General features: G+C 44.3%; 1 protein-coding gene across 1 annotated transcript; it reads right to left on the bottom strand.

Annotated features, from left to right (window-relative positions):
• Positions 1 to 352: 352 nt before the first annotated feature.
• On the bottom strand, positions 353 to 17,080 carry col1a2 (collagen, type I, alpha 2). Its single transcript, XM_068747682.1, has 50 exons — positions 16,877 to 17,080; positions 16,184 to 16,185; positions 14,199 to 14,234; positions 13,647 to 13,730; positions 13,232 to 13,288; positions 12,916 to 12,960; positions 12,744 to 12,797; positions 12,580 to 12,633; positions 12,398 to 12,451; positions 12,242 to 12,295; positions 11,796 to 11,849; positions 11,534 to 11,578; positions 11,317 to 11,415; positions 11,143 to 11,196; positions 10,827 to 10,925; positions 10,659 to 10,703; positions 10,225 to 10,323; positions 10,006 to 10,059; positions 9,796 to 9,903; positions 9,646 to 9,699; positions 9,396 to 9,494; positions 9,114 to 9,167; positions 8,908 to 9,006; positions 8,771 to 8,824; positions 8,599 to 8,652; positions 8,459 to 8,512; positions 8,217 to 8,270; positions 8,080 to 8,124; positions 7,576 to 7,674; positions 7,360 to 7,467; positions 7,181 to 7,234; positions 7,027 to 7,080; positions 6,224 to 6,277; positions 6,035 to 6,088; positions 5,809 to 5,916; positions 5,595 to 5,648; positions 5,184 to 5,237; positions 4,871 to 5,032; positions 4,630 to 4,737; positions 4,248 to 4,355; positions 4,018 to 4,071; positions 3,799 to 3,906; positions 3,629 to 3,682; positions 3,425 to 3,532; positions 3,225 to 3,278; positions 2,979 to 3,086; positions 2,599 to 2,842; positions 2,299 to 2,483; positions 1,968 to 2,210; positions 353 to 1,790 (listed from the first exon to the last, which is right to left on the bottom strand). The coding sequence occupies exons 1-50, from the start codon at positions 16,944 to 16,946 to the stop codon at positions 1,644 to 1,646; spliced, it is 4,056 nt and encodes a 1,351-aa protein (XP_068603783.1). The 5' UTR covers positions 16,947 to 17,080; the 3' UTR covers positions 353 to 1,643.
• Positions 17,081 to 17,764: the final 684 nt, after the last annotated feature.

Below are 17,764 nucleotides of genomic sequence, written 5' to 3'. Positions count from 1 at the left end.
TATACTTCAGACTATTGTCCAAAGCAACTAAACCCTTTCTGCTCAGAGGTCAAGATATTTTCACTGCCTTCAGCTAAATTAAGAACATCTTTGTTCGGTTTTTTTTTTTTTTTTTAGCGTACTGCTCTCTATTGATTAAGAAAAGGACACGTTACCGTCTGAACAGAGCAGCTACATGTAGAGGTGCTACTAAACCCCGACTTTTAGAAACTCTGCATATCCCAGTTCCCACAACACACTGGACTCACATTTCCACAGGAGTGCCACATTCCCACATTGAATTTGATCTCAAATCGTTGTGCATTCACCACTGCAATTCAAGCCTTGATCCAAATCACAGAAATTTATTTGGATGCAAAAGCTGTATTATGCAAGGAAAAGCAACATCAGAGGATGCATATTTACACGAAACAATGCACGTTAGTAATCACACATTGGCATGGACAGTGTCGACAGAAACTGTACATTAAAATGGGATGTTCCATTGAAAAGCAAGGAGGGAAAAAAAGGGAGAATGGTAAATGGGGACATGGCCGTGCTTCCACAATAGGAAGGTGTTTCAGTCAATGATGATCTGGAAATCATCAGCCAAGTTAAACCAAAATGCAGTGACACACCTTCAGCGGTGCCATGGAAACATGAAAGCACTTAAGTCACTGAGTTGTGTGTTTTGGAACATTGGACATGCTTTATTTCAGAACTTTTCACAATTTATTTAAACATCTCACATATACAAAATAGGTACAATAGACTTTGTGGTGCCATTTTTTGAGAGCGAGAGAGAGGGAGCGAGAGAGATGCCGCCTATGAACCATTTCAAATTGGATGAAATATGGGCTGTCAGTATGAACACTCTGTGCGGGTTTTGAAGAGGAAAAAAAGGCCTGAAACAAAAAATTGAAACAAAACAAAAATAGAAAAAAACAGACAATACAAAACAAACAAAAATTGGAAAAAAAATTAAATGTAAAAAAAAAAAAAAAACAGACATCAGATTTAGGGACATTCCACATGCTTAAAGTGGGGAAGCATCTGGGGATGAATGCAAGACTTCTTTAAGGTCAATACAAAGTAATACAGTGGAAAAAGTGGTTTCTTCAACAGCTGCATATTAGCACCATAGATCTCTGCTTCAAGTTTACTAGCACCTTCCGATACGAGACAAAGCTTGAAGCATTAGAAGTCTTAACATCTCTGTTGTGGACCCAGGTTTTGTCAATACTATTTTCTTGAAGTACAGGCATGAGGTAGTTTAAACCTTTTTTTCATGGAAATTGTGGTTTTAAACCTCCTCTTTGGAAGATATACAAAGACCACAAAGTGATGCATACTTTCAGATTTTTTATTACACTTCTTTTATTTTTTTACAAAACGATGGCATACTGTCCCACAACAAGGTGTTTTCCCGCGTCCCTTTGGGGTTGCTGTATTAATTTGCATTGCACAAACTCTCCGCTCAAGTCCTTTCAGTCCTCTCAGATAGTTGCCCATCTTAAGCAAGTGGATGCGCAGAGAGAAATCAGCAATCAATATTAAAAACAAAAACAAAAAAACAAAAAAAACACAGAAAGGGCAGAGATTTGGTTTTTTTTCTTCTCGTTCGTTCTCTCTTTTTTTTGTGTGTTAATTTATCATGAGTCTATTTATTTGAAACAGACTGGGCCAATGTCCAAACCAAACTCCTGATCAGCTCCACCAATGTCCAAAGGTGCAATGTCGAGGATGGGCAGGCGAGATGGTTTATTTGTTCTGTACTCAATCACTGTCTTGCTCCACTCACCAGTGTGTTTCTGCAGGTGTACAGAAAGAAATGAAGAGGTCATGTTTAGAATGGTGGTGGTGCAACAATAGAAAATTCACAGCTGTAACATTAGCATTCATCTGGGATTCTATAAACGGAATCGTCTGATTCTATGAGGCAGATTGAAAGCAAATCGGCATAAGTAACGATCAACGAGGCTACTTACAGTGCAGCCATCCTCCACTACGGAGAAGGTGAAGCGGCTGTTGCCCTCGGCCCTCAGCTCCACATCGTTGGAGCCCTGGAGCACCACAGCGTTCTTCATGGTGCCGCGCTCAGCGTCCATGTAAGCCACGCTGTTCTTGCAGTGGTAGGTGATGTTCTGGCTGGCCTGGTTGGACAGCAGGCGCATGAAGGCAAGCTGGGTGGCCATGCTCTGGGAGCTGACTGTCTCATCGTTGTAGGCAAACTGGATGAAGAAAGAAAAAAGACAATCAATACATCGAAAATAGTACGCGATATAAAGTGAAATATGTGTGCTCTCCGCAGGCGCTGACCTCGGTTCCACCGTTGATGGTCTCTCCGAACCAGACGTGCTTCTTGGTCTCGGTGCTTCTGTACCAGTTCTTCTTGGCAATGCTTGCAGGCTGGGCATGGACACAAGTCTCGCGGGTGGCAAAGTCGCAGAAGACCTTGATGGTGTCGGATGTGCTGCCCTGGTTGGGGTCAATCCAGTAAAATCCTAAAAGATAGGAAATGGAATCAATATATTTCCCTCGTACAAAATATGAGCTCTGTATTCTAAATGCAGGGTCGTACAAATACCCCACGAGTCAGCAATCAGATTGATTGCTTACCGCTGGTCCAATCGGGATGGCCCAGCTGGATGTCACGGCAGGTGCGGGCAGGGTTCTTCCTGGATCCCTCAGGGGTGAGCAGGTTCTCGATCTGAGTGTTGAGGGACTTGATGGTAGCATCAACTTCGTAGTCCTTTGCTCTCATAGCTGGCTGATCGGCTCTGTACTCATCATAACCAGAAACATCATATCCACCACCAGCGGGGCCAGCAGGTCCGGGCAGACCAGGAAGTCCGGGAGGACCCTGATGGACACAAGAGAGTGGGATAATAGGTCAGAGCACAGTCGCTGTTTGATCCTTTGCAGAGGATCCTTTGAAGCGAGACAGAGTCTGGTTTACAAAATGATGAAATTCTGTGATGGAATAGATGACATCTTACAGCGGGTCCAACGTATCCAGGGGATCCACGAGAACCAGGAGCACCCATAGTGCCATGGGCGCCAGCTCTACCATCCTTACCAGGGGGTCCATGGGGTCCAGCAGGTCCCTGAAGAGGATATGGCATTGTCACAAATACGTCCTTTCTAACACTTCGCCATCAATCGTGACTGTAAATTAGACCCCTGCTGTTGAAGTGTGGCAAGAATAATTAAACACAGCAGATTATCTTTTGGATTCTACTCACTCTGGGTCCTGCAGGTCCAGAAGGTCCAGCAGATCCAGAGTCACCGGAAGGTCCCTGAGGGGGTTGAGAAAGTGCGTCGGTGAACGGCAGTGCTGCAGTTGATTCGACTATTTCTGCATGCAGTGTTCACATCATGTTGCTGTTAAAATGTGTGTTCACGGAATCATTTTGCACAGTAATGATGATGTGCCATCACTCACAGAAGGTCCATGCATTCCCTGGAGACCAGCATGTCCACGCAGACCCTTCATGCCTCTCTCTCCACCGTCTCCAGCGCCTCCTTTCTCACCACGGACTCCAGCAGGTCCCTATATCACACAGACACACATCCATTATTATTATGTGCCATAATGAACATTAATCACTGTGTTGTTTCTATGGTTACGTGGGTATAGTTCACTTACAGCGGCACCTCTAGCTCCGGCAGGTCCAACAGGACCGGCGGAACCTCCTGGGCCCTAGACACGGAAAAGGTGAAGCAGGCAGATGATTGCATCTTGCAAATTGGATTTCTCAGAAATAACAAGTCGGTGATGACAATATGTGTTATTATGAAATAAATGTTAGAACTCACAGACTCTCCACGGTTTCCAGCTCTTCCTGCAGCTCCAGCGGGTCCAACATGTCCAGGGGAGCCAGCGACTCCCATGGCACCAGAAGGTCCGGGCTCACCACGGTCTCCCTGATGAATGGGGAGTCATTGCATTGCAGATACATGTCAGACCCCGATTCATGTGTGTGTGTGTGTGTGTCCTGTTTGTCAACATGCATAAGATGTAGGAAAAGGTATTACCTTGAATCCAGGAATGCCAGCACGACCAGGGGGTCCATCGTTACCGGAGTTACCCTATGGATAGAATTATGATATTAGAATTCACAGAAATGTTTCTGTTATTGATTCTGTTGATATCAACTTAAAAACGGTTTAAGTCTATGAAATAGTCTAATTGGCTGCTTTGTGCTTCGACTCTGTTGAGCAAACTAAGAAACCTTTATTACACTGTTAGCCTGTTAAATGCTTACTTCACGTCCGGCCTCTCCCTGGGGTCCAGTCATACCAGGCAGACCAATGTTTCCAGCGGGGCCACGGGCTCCAGGGGCACCAGCAGGTCCGACTCTGCCAGTTTCTCCCTACAACAGGAAGTGGAGATAATCAACAGGTCAGAAATATACCGAGGTTTCATACTGCATGCAACACAAGTCAGGTTCGACCTTCGGTGAATCCTTACGTAACCTGTTTCTTCTACCCAGAATGCAATATATGTAAACGGAGAACTAGTCACATACCTATAACACGCCTGCATATTTTGCATGAACAAAGTCTCATATTCCAACACACATTTGGAATGATTGTGAAAAAGAGGTTTTCTGAGCCTTTGTCAGATCAGTATGCATTTGTACTTACGCCAGAGCCGGAAATACCAGCTGGACCACGATCACCTCTAGAACCAGGCAGACCAACGAATCCCTGAAGTCCAAGAGGACCACCTGTTCCAGGAACACCAGAAGGACCCTAAAAAAACAACAACAACAATCACATACCACATAGCAAGGCATGACCACAATACACATGTAATCTATATTTATTTCTCAGCTGCTGTCTCAAAAGTTTAATAAAAATAGAAAAGAAAAGAGCTCTCACTTACAGCTGGGCCAGCCTCTCCAGAGGAACCTTTCTCTCCACCTGGACCAGCAGGTCCAACCATACCCTGCTCACCGGCGGGACCAGCGGGACCAGCATCACCACGAAGTCCGCGAGGTCCGTCCTTGCCAGCGGGACCAGCAGAGCCAGGGGGTCCAACAATACCCTGAAACAATAACAGTGTGTGTGAGTGTGTGTGTGTGTTTGGGAGCGTGAGCTGAGAATGTGTGCGCATGCGTGATCCTTATATGTAGAGCAGTATTCACAAAAGTTAATTCATGGTCCCATGTGACTGCAAATGTCAAATCAATACTCACAGCAGGACCAGCAGGACCAACTCTGCCAGAAGCACCAGGGAAACCAGTCAGACCCTGACATGGGAAACACACACACAACCTACAGGTTATACAGCAGTCAGCAAAAAATGTGTCCTGATAAGACAAGTCTTTTATCTTTTTACACATTTTCACATTTCTGAATTGTGGCTGCGATGGATGCGATGTGAAATTTAAATCTGGAGGGGAACACGGCTGCAGCCTGCTGCCTTGTTTATTATTTATTGTTGAGGACAATAGTTCTAACAGGATAAAAACGCATCTCTGATTTAACCGGCTCGTTTTAATTTTCAATCTTTACCGGCTTCTGCTACTCGCTTTAATCTGAAGGTGTCGGGTTGATCGGGTTTATACAGTAAGGAACATGTTTGGTTTTTTTTACTTCATACTCACAGAAGAACCGGTCTCTCCACGAGCGCCAGCAGATCCAGCAATACCAGCAGGACCCTTAGATAAACAGACAAAATAATCAGACGCCATTCTATTTGACTCCGATCTGATTCGCTAGTCGCATCAGAACACATCCCGATATCTGTTTTGGTTTCCTTGTGGAGCTATCCTAATCAGACTCCTGAGCTAGCACCAGTCTTGTATGAGGGGTACTAACAGAAGGTCCAGACTGGCCAGCGGGTCCAGCGGGGCCAGAGGGGCCAACTTCTCCCTTTCCTCCAGCAGGTCCACGCTCTCCTCTCGCTCCGGTCTGACCGTCAGCACCCTGTTAGGTGGAAGCGAGATGCATGTGTATATAAAAAAATCTGTGCATTCATTTGTCCAATTGTGATATTCTGCTGCCTGATTTGTTGTTTTGGAAGGTGGATTGGCTGATGACTTACAGGGGGTCCAGCGAATCCTGCAGAACCAGCAGGTCCAACCTCTCCACGCTCTCCCTGTGGACAAGCAGCAGTGAGTCAGAAAGACATGCTAGATTGATGCCGTCTTGAGGTATTCATCTGATATTTATGTCATCGGGTGGGTGAATTGTGGTGGACTCGTAACAACGGAAGTCGGCCACTGCTACTTACAGGGGCTCCACGAGCTCCAGCGGGTCCGGCTGGTCCGAAGGAACCAGACTCGCCCTGTAGGAGGAAACAGAGAGTGAGATGATCATGCCATCGCTGTATACACCCTCAAATTCAGGCACATGCGAGGAATCGTGTAAAATATCAGCATTATTTTAGATATTGCACATTTGCTCACATTTGTAGATGTACAAATCGAAGCATTTGTAAAACTGCCGGTATCTTGTTGAATTGATCAAAAGCTAATATATTTGAAAATGATCAGCAAATATTCAGTTTTTGTTGTTGCTGATCATGGATATGCGGCCTCAGGCAAATCCAATGTTTTGGTTGTATGTCCTCATGGGTCCGATATCTAGATCGATCAAAAGCCATTGAAAATAACAGAGCATGAAATATTTCACATTTATTTGTTTGCCTTTAGCCAGGATGACTTTACAGAGAAGCCATTGTTGCAGTGTTACAAAACAACCATCAGGGGGCAGTGCTGATGTTCAGGCTTCAAATCACAAAAATCGGGTTAACTACAATTTTCTCTGACAAAGTCCAAAGATACGGCGTTGCATTGATCAGCGAAGATAACCTTTTTTGACAGTGATTGCATCTCAACCTGTTTTGATGGTTTCCTGTTCGAGGCCACTGGTGCAAGTCTATCCGCCATTTTGAGTAATTCTCAAGGCAGCCATTTTTTTTGTAATAACAAAAGTCTTAAACATTAATGGATCTGTAGTGTAAACATTTTTATTCTGATGCTTTACATTTTTAGTTGTTTTGTGATAACTAAAATGAATATGAGAGCTATTTACCTTATCGCCATTGGCTCCTGTGGGTCCAGGAGGTCCAGCAGGTCCATGCAGACCCTAGAAAAAGAGAGGTGGGGATATTTGAGGCTATGCTCAAACGAGTGGAGTGAATGGCTGTACGTTTTGTCTCAAAAATAATTTTGAGCGTTAAACTTACACGGGCACCATCTCTGCCAGCGTTACCATCAGGTCCCTTGTGTCCAGACTCTCCCTATGTGACAGTGAAGAAGAGGAGGAAGACAGGATATGATAAAGAAGAAATAGATTATCAGTAACAAATCTGAATTATTTTGATAAGTCCTGTTTGATTTGCTAGAGGTAGTTTCTAGAACTTACTTTCTCTCCCTTGCCTCCAGCAGCACCAGCAAGTCCACGCTCACCGGGCATGCCACCAGGACCCTGGTGTCCAGGAGCGCCAGCAGATCCACCATTACCGGGCTCTCCCTGGAAACAGACGTAGAAACCTACTGTTTTGCATGTGACATATATCGAATGAAATACACGATGTCATGTTTCAACTTGGCAGTGCTTTTCACTGTGACATCATCTTACGTTGCCGCCATCAGCGCCAGGGAGTCCGGCAGGTCCACGGGTTCCCATTGGTCCCTGAAGTCCTGAAAGTCCAGCAGCGCCAGGGTTACCACGCTCACCCTAAAGGAACACATGCAGAGTGAGTCCGGGTCTTTGGTTATGTGAAAGTACATCTTTGTGAAGAATTGGGTCATGTGCTGAATACAAAAACCAATTCACACACATAATATTGAACCAAAAAATACATAAACTGCAGGTGACCCTGACTGGGAAAATCACGTAACCGTACGGGCAGATCTGGAGGTTTCAGGACGATCTATATATTGCTAATGTTGACTTATGCTGTGCATTGCACAATGTTGTCTATGAATGACTTGCTCATACTTAGATTTATTAGCAATCCAGAGAGCACAAGGTTAAAATAATCATGAATGGATCTGTTTCATTTGGTGCAAAATACATGAGGCTTCTTTGAACTTTTGCATTGATGCAACTAGAACCAAGGGCAAAGATGCGTGGCCTTACCTTTCCACCAGCAACTCCAGAAGCTCCCTGATCTCCTGGGATGCCCTACGGAGACACAACCGCTGAGTTAGATATGCGCAGCTTAGCGTACAGCTTCTGCGGTTTGACACAGGAGCAACACAAAGTGTGCTACTTACTCTGTCTCCGTGTTTGCCAGCCTCTCCAGGTCCTCCAGCGGGGCCAGGCAGACCCTGAAAAGGTCAAAATGCAACATCAGGGCCGATGGGCTCCAGAAGGCCCATTGATACAGACGCTGGTGTCTGGAAAGCACACCTAAAATATCACATTATCTTAATAATGATAAGATGCTTTTACTGCTTGGCTTCCCTGAGTCGATTTGTTCTCAGTTGTTAATCAAAGAACAAAGATGGAGCCAAACCTGGAAGCCGGTTGCTCCTGAAGGTCCCTGATCTCCCTTCTCACCAGGACCACCCTGCAAGAAGAAAAAAAGAGATTAAAGATTAAAACTAGCAAAGTGATGATTTTAATAAGATTCTGTCTGCCTTTAAGGACACTTACGGTAGGTCCAGCGACACCAGTGCCTCCGTTGTTGCCGTCGGGTCCAGGAGCTCCCTGCACACAAAGATCGGAGCATTTGTTATATATAATACTTGACAAATCCTTTGGATTTATGTTTAAAAGTTTTCTCAGTACCCTAAACTGCACGATATTGAGTATTAGTTTTACTTACTCTCAGTCCAGTGGGGCCAGTGGACCCCTTCTCTCCAGGCTTGCCAGCCTCACCCTGAAGGAGGTCAAAAGTTGAGTGAAATTTCAGGATATAGTCCCAAATGCTCGCTTTTCACTCTTGCCATTATTCACACTTACACTAGGTCCCTTGGGTCCGGGGAAGCCAATGTTTCCGGGCTGGCCTCTAGGTCCAGTTGGGCCGGGAGGTCCAGAGCGGCCATCTTGTCCAGAAGCACCCTGGAGAAAAACAAACAAACAAAAAACAGGAAGTACTTTAATGTCATTCATATGAGGAAATCTACTCGTAGAAACGTCTGATATATTATATATACAGATTCACTCACAGAAGGTCCCTCCTTTCCTGGAGGTCCAGAGCTTCCATGGCTTCCTGGGAGACCCTATGGGGGGGGGAGAAAAAATATCAGACAACCATCAAATTAAATAAAATAGCCCTTTTCTACTGTAACTACTGAACATGTAGGTCATCAACCTTCCATTAACTGTTCAAAAAAATCAGCAGCTTTGTACCAAAACTATTACAGAATTAATCCAATTTACCTTTGGCATATTCTTCAATTAAGGAGTCTCGCAAAAATATGTTTCCTCTGTTTTGAAAAAGTACTCACCCTGAGACCAGCTGGGCCAGGCTCACCAGCACGGCCAGCATCTCCGGGGGGGCCACGAGGTCCGGCTGCCCCGCTGGCACCACGGGCACCAGGCATACCCTGTACAAGGAGGAGACAATGAGATAAAAAAAGAAAAATGAGAGAGGAGCTTTACCTCACACCTCTGTGTTTACTGCTTTGGGTCCGGCTTCTCAGCAGTTCAATCAAGTATATATTTGTGCTATTAAATCTGTACCAATACTGTACTTACAATTGGGCCACCTCTTCCCTCAGAACCAGGCACACCACGGCTTCCGGGGCCACCCTAACGGAGACACAGAGGGATTAGCCGCTGATCCAAGTATCATATCGTTTGGGTCTGCGTGGCTGCAGCCCGGCCCCGCCGTGGCCTGGTACTTACTCGAGCTCCGCGGTTGCCAGCGGGTCCGTTATTACCGAGCTCACCAGAGGGTCCTCTCTTGCCCTCCTCGCCATGGGGTCCGGGTGCTCCCTGAGGTCCAGCATTGCCCTGAGGGAAACAACAGACAAATTGAAAGACAAAGAGTCATGAGCAAATTTTGCATCTTCAAATTGAGCTTGTTGAAATTTCAGGCTCAGGCTGTGAACTTACAGGCTCTCCCTTGGGACCGCCATCACCCTTAACGCCCTGAACACCTGGATCTCCCTAAGAGAAAGATCAACAATCGATGAAAACATGAATCCTTACATGCACAATTATTCTGTGATCCTTTGTGTCTCTGTGCAGATGCACATTTTCTGCATGCATCTACATGATTTTTAGTGGTTGTTGTTGTGTTTTTTGCAGGTACTTGTGTGGTTGTGTACTTACAGCAAGACCTCTTGCTCCAGCGGCGCCCTGAGCACCCTGGGGTCCAGGTCCTCCTCTTGGTCCAGGGAAGCCAGGAGCTCCAGATGCACCAGGTGTGCCCTTAAATAGCAGACAGGTGAACATTACTAAAACGTTTGCTCACTGCAGCTGAATAGATAGAGAGCTATATTACATTTCCTGTAATCTATCATTCAGACAATCAGTCTTATATTAGATGGTGCCTTTTCTGCCTGATTTATCTTTATTATCGCAACTTTAAATGTATATAAAGTGCATGCAGCCATAATAAGAACTATATTCTAATTCGCTTATAATATAATACACGCCTCTCTCGAGCAGTAACATGACATCACGCTCTGTCATGCACAACATAGGCTCAACCCACAGTGACCTTTGACCCATACGTGTTCTCATGGTATAGCTTTAGCACTTACAGCAGGTCCCCTTGCTCCGTTCAGGCCATTTGCACCAGGGTTACCCTGGAAGGAAAGAAGAATAAATCTTTCAATTGGATTGTATGTTCTGGAATAAATAATCCTACAATGTGATTAAAGAACAAGATACCAAACGGATTATTAGGGAGTCTGACAAATCCTACTTACAGCGGGACCAACTGGGCCGACAGCGCCATTGACACCGGGCTCGCCTCTTGCTCCCTGAGGTCCACCTGGGCCAGTAGCTCCAGCGCCTCCAATCTCTCCCTGTCAAAGTGAAAGCAGTAATATAATTAAATCAAGCGTATTATAATCAGCAGGCTGATAATTTAATGAGCAGCTATGGCCGGCTACATGATTGACATGCGCGTCACAAGAAAGAAAGAAGATACCGTTTATCATATCATAATTACAATTGGGTCCTTTTGTGACCCCCAAATACACATCAAGCAGGAAATAATTCAGGATGTGACATCACAATTACCTTGGGGCCAGGGCCGCCGGGGAAACCTGGGGGACCAGCAGCACCAAGAGGACCCTGGGTAAAAGACAGAGACGTCAGGATGTGGGATTTACAATAACCTTAATGCCAAGTTAAATGATAGTCTGTCCAGCACAGTATAATAAAAGTATAATGAAAATATCTCCCAGAACTTACAGCTGCGCCGGAGGGTCCAACATTGCCATCAGCACCACGAGCACCAGCAGGGCCAGCAGGGCCGGAACGACCTCTCTCGCCATTCATACCGCGAGCTCCCTGAGAGGAGGACAGGTAGAAGTGATGAAAGGTTCATATAGGAGCATCCAACATGTCTGTTAGGGTTCATGAGGGATGGCAAATGATGATTTGTATTGAGGCTGAATTCGCCACTTACAGCCAGTCCAGGACTTCCAGAGGCTCCGTTGGCACCGTTCTCACCCTATGGGAGAGAAAGAAGAAGGCGACTGAGTGCCTGGAGCGAAATGAATCAGGATCATATGCGAACGAGCTAAATTAAATTGATGAGTACAGTAAATTCATGCATCCCGATACAAAACAAAACCACATGACTTGCGCCTGATATTAACGGGTATTCGACATGAAATGAAGTGCTTGTTGCTGCAGGCACGAGACGATGCCTGCAGCATGCTCTTTACCTTGGAGCCGGCAGTACCAGACTCTCCCTGGCGTCCATCCAGACCGGTGTAACCCTGAAACCAAGAAAGAAAGTGATGATGGAAGATGTCAAATGTCATCTACGAGATCTGCTAATCAGAAACGAGCACAGAGAAGAAGATGTGATGAGAAGGCGAGATAAATAAATCAGAGTATAAAACATGTGAGTATGTAGATTTAAAAAAAAGAGTTTCTTTTTTCAAGTGATCTCCATAGAAGCTCCCAAAACTGTTTTTTTTTTATTATTATTAATGATGATGCTGCAAGGAAATTGAGTTTGCATTCCAAACACTATTCTGCCGGCTTTTCACTTCTGTTTTGGAGCCGTTTCAGGCGCTTCCTATGAGCTATCCATGTTCCAGTTAGAAGCAAGTATGCAAAGTTCTGGTCAAGCAGAGTCCAAAAAAAAAAAAAAATCGACACTCACTCTGTGTCCCTTCATTCCTGGAAGTCCAGGGGTTCCGGGGAATCCACGAGCACCCTACGATTCACAAGGAAGAATTTATTATTAAGTGCCTATTTTCTGTTTCGCTCTACTTTAGTCCATTTGTTTCTGATTCTCCTTCAAGAGAACATCTCTTACCTGTGGGCCGGGAGTACCTCTGTCTCCGGGCTTTCCAGGTCTGCCGTTGTTACCCTGGGTGCAAACATATTTGTTATCACTTTGGCTGTTAAAATATCACAAAAATCACAACTCGAGAGCCACGAGACTTCAAGGAATTGAAGCATTTGTAGGTGCTTGTAGAGACATAAATGTATACGTACGTCCTCTCCAGATTTGCCAATTGATCCAGGGGGGCCACGGGGACCAACGGGGCCCTTGGAAAGAAAAAATTATATGGGTGAGTCTGACAAGAGAGTAGCATCAAAGCAGGAGCATCATCACAAAATGATCTGAATAACTGTGAGTATTTGGAGGATAATCTTACAGCTTGTCCGGGTTCTCCGGGCTCACCAGGGTGTCCGGTGTGTCCCTGAGATCCCTGTTAAAGGACACAGCATTTAGTCTTCATTGAGCACATTGTACTTTCAGGGAAAAAAGGTATGAGCAAACGGTCTCGGACCATTTCATCGGTTGGATCTGGTTTGTGTGAAACTTACAGGGGGTCCAGAAGATCCGGGAGGGCCTCTAGCACCTATCATTCCCTGATGACGTAAAAAAAAAAAAAACAGACGATTAATCATTTTGGTTTCAGTAGGAGCAACAGGAAGTTAATATCTGAAATGCATAGCTGCGTCAGGAAGGGAAACGTCATATCGCTTGGGCTACATTGCTACACCAATGAATCAATTTTGTGTAGGGAAGGATGTAAAGAGATTATTGTTTGCATGTATGTTATATGTAAATGTTTAAAGTGTGCATTTACAGTATGTGTGTGTGCGTGTAAGTGTGTGGCAGGAAGCCGTGGGCCCTCACCATGGGTCCAGGGCCGGGATCGGGAGCTTTTACACCATCGTACTGAGCAGCAAAGTTCTGTCAGAAAGAAAGAAAAAGACGAATTAGTTGTTGAATCAAACAGCCATTAAACTGAAGTCGTGCTTTGGGTGCGACGCAGTATCGTCAAGTTCACGAAACTATCCTGGGATTTTTCTTTTTTTTTCTGTTATCTATGGGTGATGGTGTCAAAAGGGTAAAAGGTCACAGGGTTATGACGTCAGCGTTTTACTGCCATTTCATGTGCGTGTTTTTGTCAAGCGCAAAGAAAACAAGCTTCGTTGACGTCGAACTTCTTCTGTGCTATTAGTACCATAACTGATATCGGGAGTTGAATTAAAGAATTACACTTTTGGGCCATTTTTATGAACATTACAAAGACAACAAGCGGACTTACTCCTCCAAGTCCGGGGGGACCAGGGGGGCCAGCGGGGCCTGGGAGTCCGGGTTTACCATCTCTTCCATCTGGGCCTTGAGGACCCTGATAAAAGAAAAGCAAAAATAAATGATTTTATAGGCAAAAAAGAAAAGAAAAGAAACACCACTAATTTAAGAACAGCTACTGACACCTTTATTTACTGCGATTCTGGATGCATTGATTCTTAGTTAAACGCATGAAGCAAAAATAATTCTATTAGAAGCAGAATGAACACAAGTTTGGCAAAATAATACACACTTATGTACATATTACACTATAAATATTAAAGAGGTCAATATTTTAAGTAGAATCCATTCCTTCCATTCACATTGCTATTGTAAACTACTATGGAATATGTAAACAAAGGGGTGTGGCTTTCCAAGGTTAGAAGGTCAAATGACATGAACAAGTCTTGCCTCCAAAATGTACCAAATTTGAATTCCTATTAATAAAATAATTCTTTTTTTTTTCCTTCAATCTTGTATGTGAAGGTTATTTGATCAAAGGCAGCTGAGTTTCATTTCAGCTTACCCGGTCACCTCGAGCTCCTTTCTCTCCACTGGGACCCTGCAGAGGAAAACATCGCTCAGTCAGACCAACATGTCGGCTTGAAACTCCAGCAAAGCATGCTCCTGCATCTAATCTAAACTAATCAGAAGCAAAAGCATGTGGGAATGCAGAATAAAGTCAGATTCACACCACATCATACCCTCATGTGCATGAAAACAAACTTGGCCCTTACAGAAAGCAGCTAAAACATATTTCTACAATGAGCAAAGGCGCCATAATGACGGCCTCCGACCTCGTCCGTTCTACACCGTGATTTACGTGTCGATGTGGCACACGGTAGGTGCAGAAGGACACGCAAGAGCATCATGCTCACCTTCACTGTTCCCTAAATAGACAAGAAGCATGAATAAATGTAAGATTTATTTATTCAATCTTGTCAGATCTCTCAGATCATTCAACGAGTCAACCTCGTGTCTTTAGCATAAGCGTGGGCTGTGGTTAAAAAAAAAAAAAAAAGAGGCTGCAACACGCTCATGCAGATTCGGGAATGAAAATGCAAACGTGGCAGAGCAGTGTGACACAAATGATCGACATGCTCTCCGGTGTTCTAAAAGCAGCAACGTGATAAAGCATCCCAAGCTACTCTCAACAAGCTCCAAGCAGGGAAGAGCATGTTAGACCAAGGGACAAATAGAGTTCTAAAATGTTGACCGAAGCACATCACAAGAGTGCACTGCACATTTGAAACCCTGAGGTGCTGCTCCTGATGTTTCATTCGAGGCAATCTCAATTATGAGCGTAATTATTACCTGATCAGTTCTGTTTTTATCTCAAACTTGCTTAACTGGTCTGAGATCAGCTTTTTGAGATGACTTACAAGCTCACAGAGCAGCAGGACTGACCCAAAGCCAGCTGTTAGGGGCAAACCTTTCTACAGCTGTCCTGAGAAAGGATCCTTTGTACCAGGCCCCATGGGCGCCTCAGAACTGCGGGGTTTAGCTTTCATTGACACACACTTTAGCCAATCGGACCCTCACCTATTCCTGAACAGGAAGGAAGAGAACTGCAAGAAACAACTTGGTATATTGGGGTAGAGATTCCTGCCATGATTTAGCTTTCTCAAGCGGTCGAGATGACCAAAGAGGTCTGGACTATTTAACTGCTTTTGGAACAGATAAAGGCAACGTGGCAAGGTAAGGCCATCATTAAGAAATGTCGCTTTCGTGCATGCATACTAACCAAGTCTGTGGCGTTGAGGAGTTGAAGAGGAGGAAGAGGGTGAGGAATAGGGTGGGGAGAGAAGAGGGAATACTCTGTTAGAACATGAGAAGTATTTCTTGAACACAATAACATGAAAACAATCAATTTCCATCCATTTATAAAAAAAATTAAATTGCATTTAGCACTGTTTGCATCAGCGTATGCAAGTGTATTCGGCCCTTCATGATATCCATAGCAACTGCAACTGTGAGATTATTTAGTGTCAAATAGAAATCTGGCTTTTTTGTGTGTGTTCTAATGTCATCTGTGTCTCAGATGGGCTCTCATGCCAACATGACTTCACTTTTCTGCACAATTTAGTCATTGATAATCGATGTCTGTCAGAAAATAGCCGAAGTCCAGCACCCAGTGGCATTCCATGTAAGGCCGGCTGCTAACAGGCCCGAGCAGGTATTTTACGCCCTTAGGACAGGACTAGTGGGCCTGCTTCAGCAAACCTTCTAAGAAATACAGGCTTTTTCTTTTGAAAATATGCTTTTCTCATCAGTGCAGCATTATTAAAGAAAATATTTCCGTATTACAATTGTATTTAATTCTGCTGACTACTATTGGAAGATGCATTATGAGTCTGTCCTTCTTTCAGGGCTGCTGCAGGTGGCCATCAGAGGTTGTTTCAAAATCTGGACCAGCTGGAACAGCGGGAGGGGGGTGCTGACTGACCATAAACTTCTTATCTCCACCACAAGGAGGCGCACTTTAACATTCAAGGTAAAGTGGTTCTCTACAGCTTCCTAATGTAACGTGTATACGATTAAAAGAGATGTTAAAAAAGCTTTAATTTCAATAAATATGTCTATGGTGTCATTTAATTGACTTTGAAGCTTACCTAAAAGTATCTTATATTATGAGACTATACCTGGTGTGGAAAGAATGTACAAAATTCAGTCTTAGACAACAACGTTTTCTTTTAACTTTGATAAATAGATGTTGGTTCTTAAATAAGGATGCATTTTTAAAATTGGTTCCAAATAGATATTTGCACTATTGACCACCAGGGGGAGACGTCGCATTTTCCTATAATAAAGTTTCATCACTTGGACATCTGGATGGAACAATATGTACAACGCCCTTCTAGGTTTTTCCATCCGATGTCTAAAGTAAGAAAATACATTTAAACATGCAAAAGAGGTTTACAAAAAAAGACTATGAGAAGACTAATTTAGAGCTCTGTTTCAAAGCAAGAAAACTTCTCCCTCTCGGGGGGGGGCAACTAGTCAAATCATTAATTGTATCCTTTTGAAAGAGTGACAAATCCTCTGAACGAGCCCATCCGTAGAGTTTTAAGCTGCAGTGCTCTCCACGGTGACCTTCGTGGTATTGACGTCCCCAAACAAAAGCCAAGCGCGCAAGATCCTCAAGCAAGTGGGACCCCGAAAAAAATATCCATCAAAGAAAAAGTAGCAGATAATCAAACTTACATTGACATGATGCTAGGTATGAAGTTACTGCAAGCAGCAACAGAATCCGTGTATCCACAAAGCTGAGCATGTCTATGCAGACATGCAGACTCCTTGTGCTGCTAAGCCCTTGTTTCTTTTTACCACCTTCAGGCAGGCATACAGTTGTGGTGACACGAGTTACTCCAAACTTAGCAGGAACCTGCTGCCGTGATGCTAGAACAATAAAGTTCCAACAGGCCTATTTATACAGCAGGAGGGTCCCTGGTCTGCGTGTCAAAAGTCAGCCCACCGACCAATGGGAGAGGAGCAACCCAAAGCTGACTCCCATCCCCTCTCCAGCTCAGACTCAGTCATGTGGTGCTGCTCCATCTCCCAGCCCCTCCGCTCCACCAGAAACACGGTCTGGCAAGGCTCGGCCGACGATGACGAGGGCAGCGTTTTAATTGGATCCATTCTTTTTGAGGACGTGGACAACGTCGAGGTTTAAAAAGGGAGAAGAGGGCCGTATTTTTTTCTCTCTTCTTCTTCTCCTTCTCTAACAGGTTGCATTGAATCCAGAGTGTCAGTACTGGGTTACGAGCGCCGGGGAGCACAGAGTTTAGGTTCGTGCGTAAAATGTGCCACCTTATACGTTTGTATTTTATGGGTAAAAGAAAAATCACTTTTATATAGCCTGGACGGAATACAGCGCGTCTGCTTCTCCTTCTTCTTGAATGTTTTTTTCATTTCATAAAAAAAAAAAAAAAAAAATCAGTGTCAGAATAGTTAGTCAGTCTTTTTTTTGGTGCGTTTTTACGCACGGATCTGTTGAATCCTCTCACTCCTCAAATGCTTTGAAAAGCTGCTGCTATTTCTTGTCGCAGATTTTGTCAAGTTTTTCCTTTCCTATAATTTCTACTTTACCTT

The sequence above is a fragment of the Brachionichthys hirsutus genome, chromosome 13, assembly GCF_040956055.1.
Source record: "Brachionichthys hirsutus isolate HB-005 chromosome 13, CSIRO-AGI_Bhir_v1, whole genome shotgun sequence".
Classification (NCBI taxonomy): domain Eukaryota; kingdom Metazoa; phylum Chordata; class Actinopteri; order Lophiiformes; family Brachionichthyidae; genus Brachionichthys; species Brachionichthys hirsutus.
This window is presented reverse-complemented; position numbering and strand designations above follow the sequence as displayed.

Bases quoted from the DNA above. Each gene is read 5' to 3' on its own strand.
- col1a2 (XM_068747682.1), bottom strand. From the start codon at position 16,946: ATGCTCAGCTTTGTGGATACACGGATTCTGTTGCTGCTTGCAGTAACT. The intron at 9,007-9,113 runs GTGAGTGAATCT...GTTTTTCTCCAG, and splicing joins CAGGAAAGGAGGGACCTTCT to GGTGCTTCTGGACAAGATGG. The intron at 2,484-2,598 runs GTAAGCAATCAA...CCTATCTTTTAG, and splicing joins CCATCCCGATTGGACCAGCG to GATTTTACTGGATTGACCCC.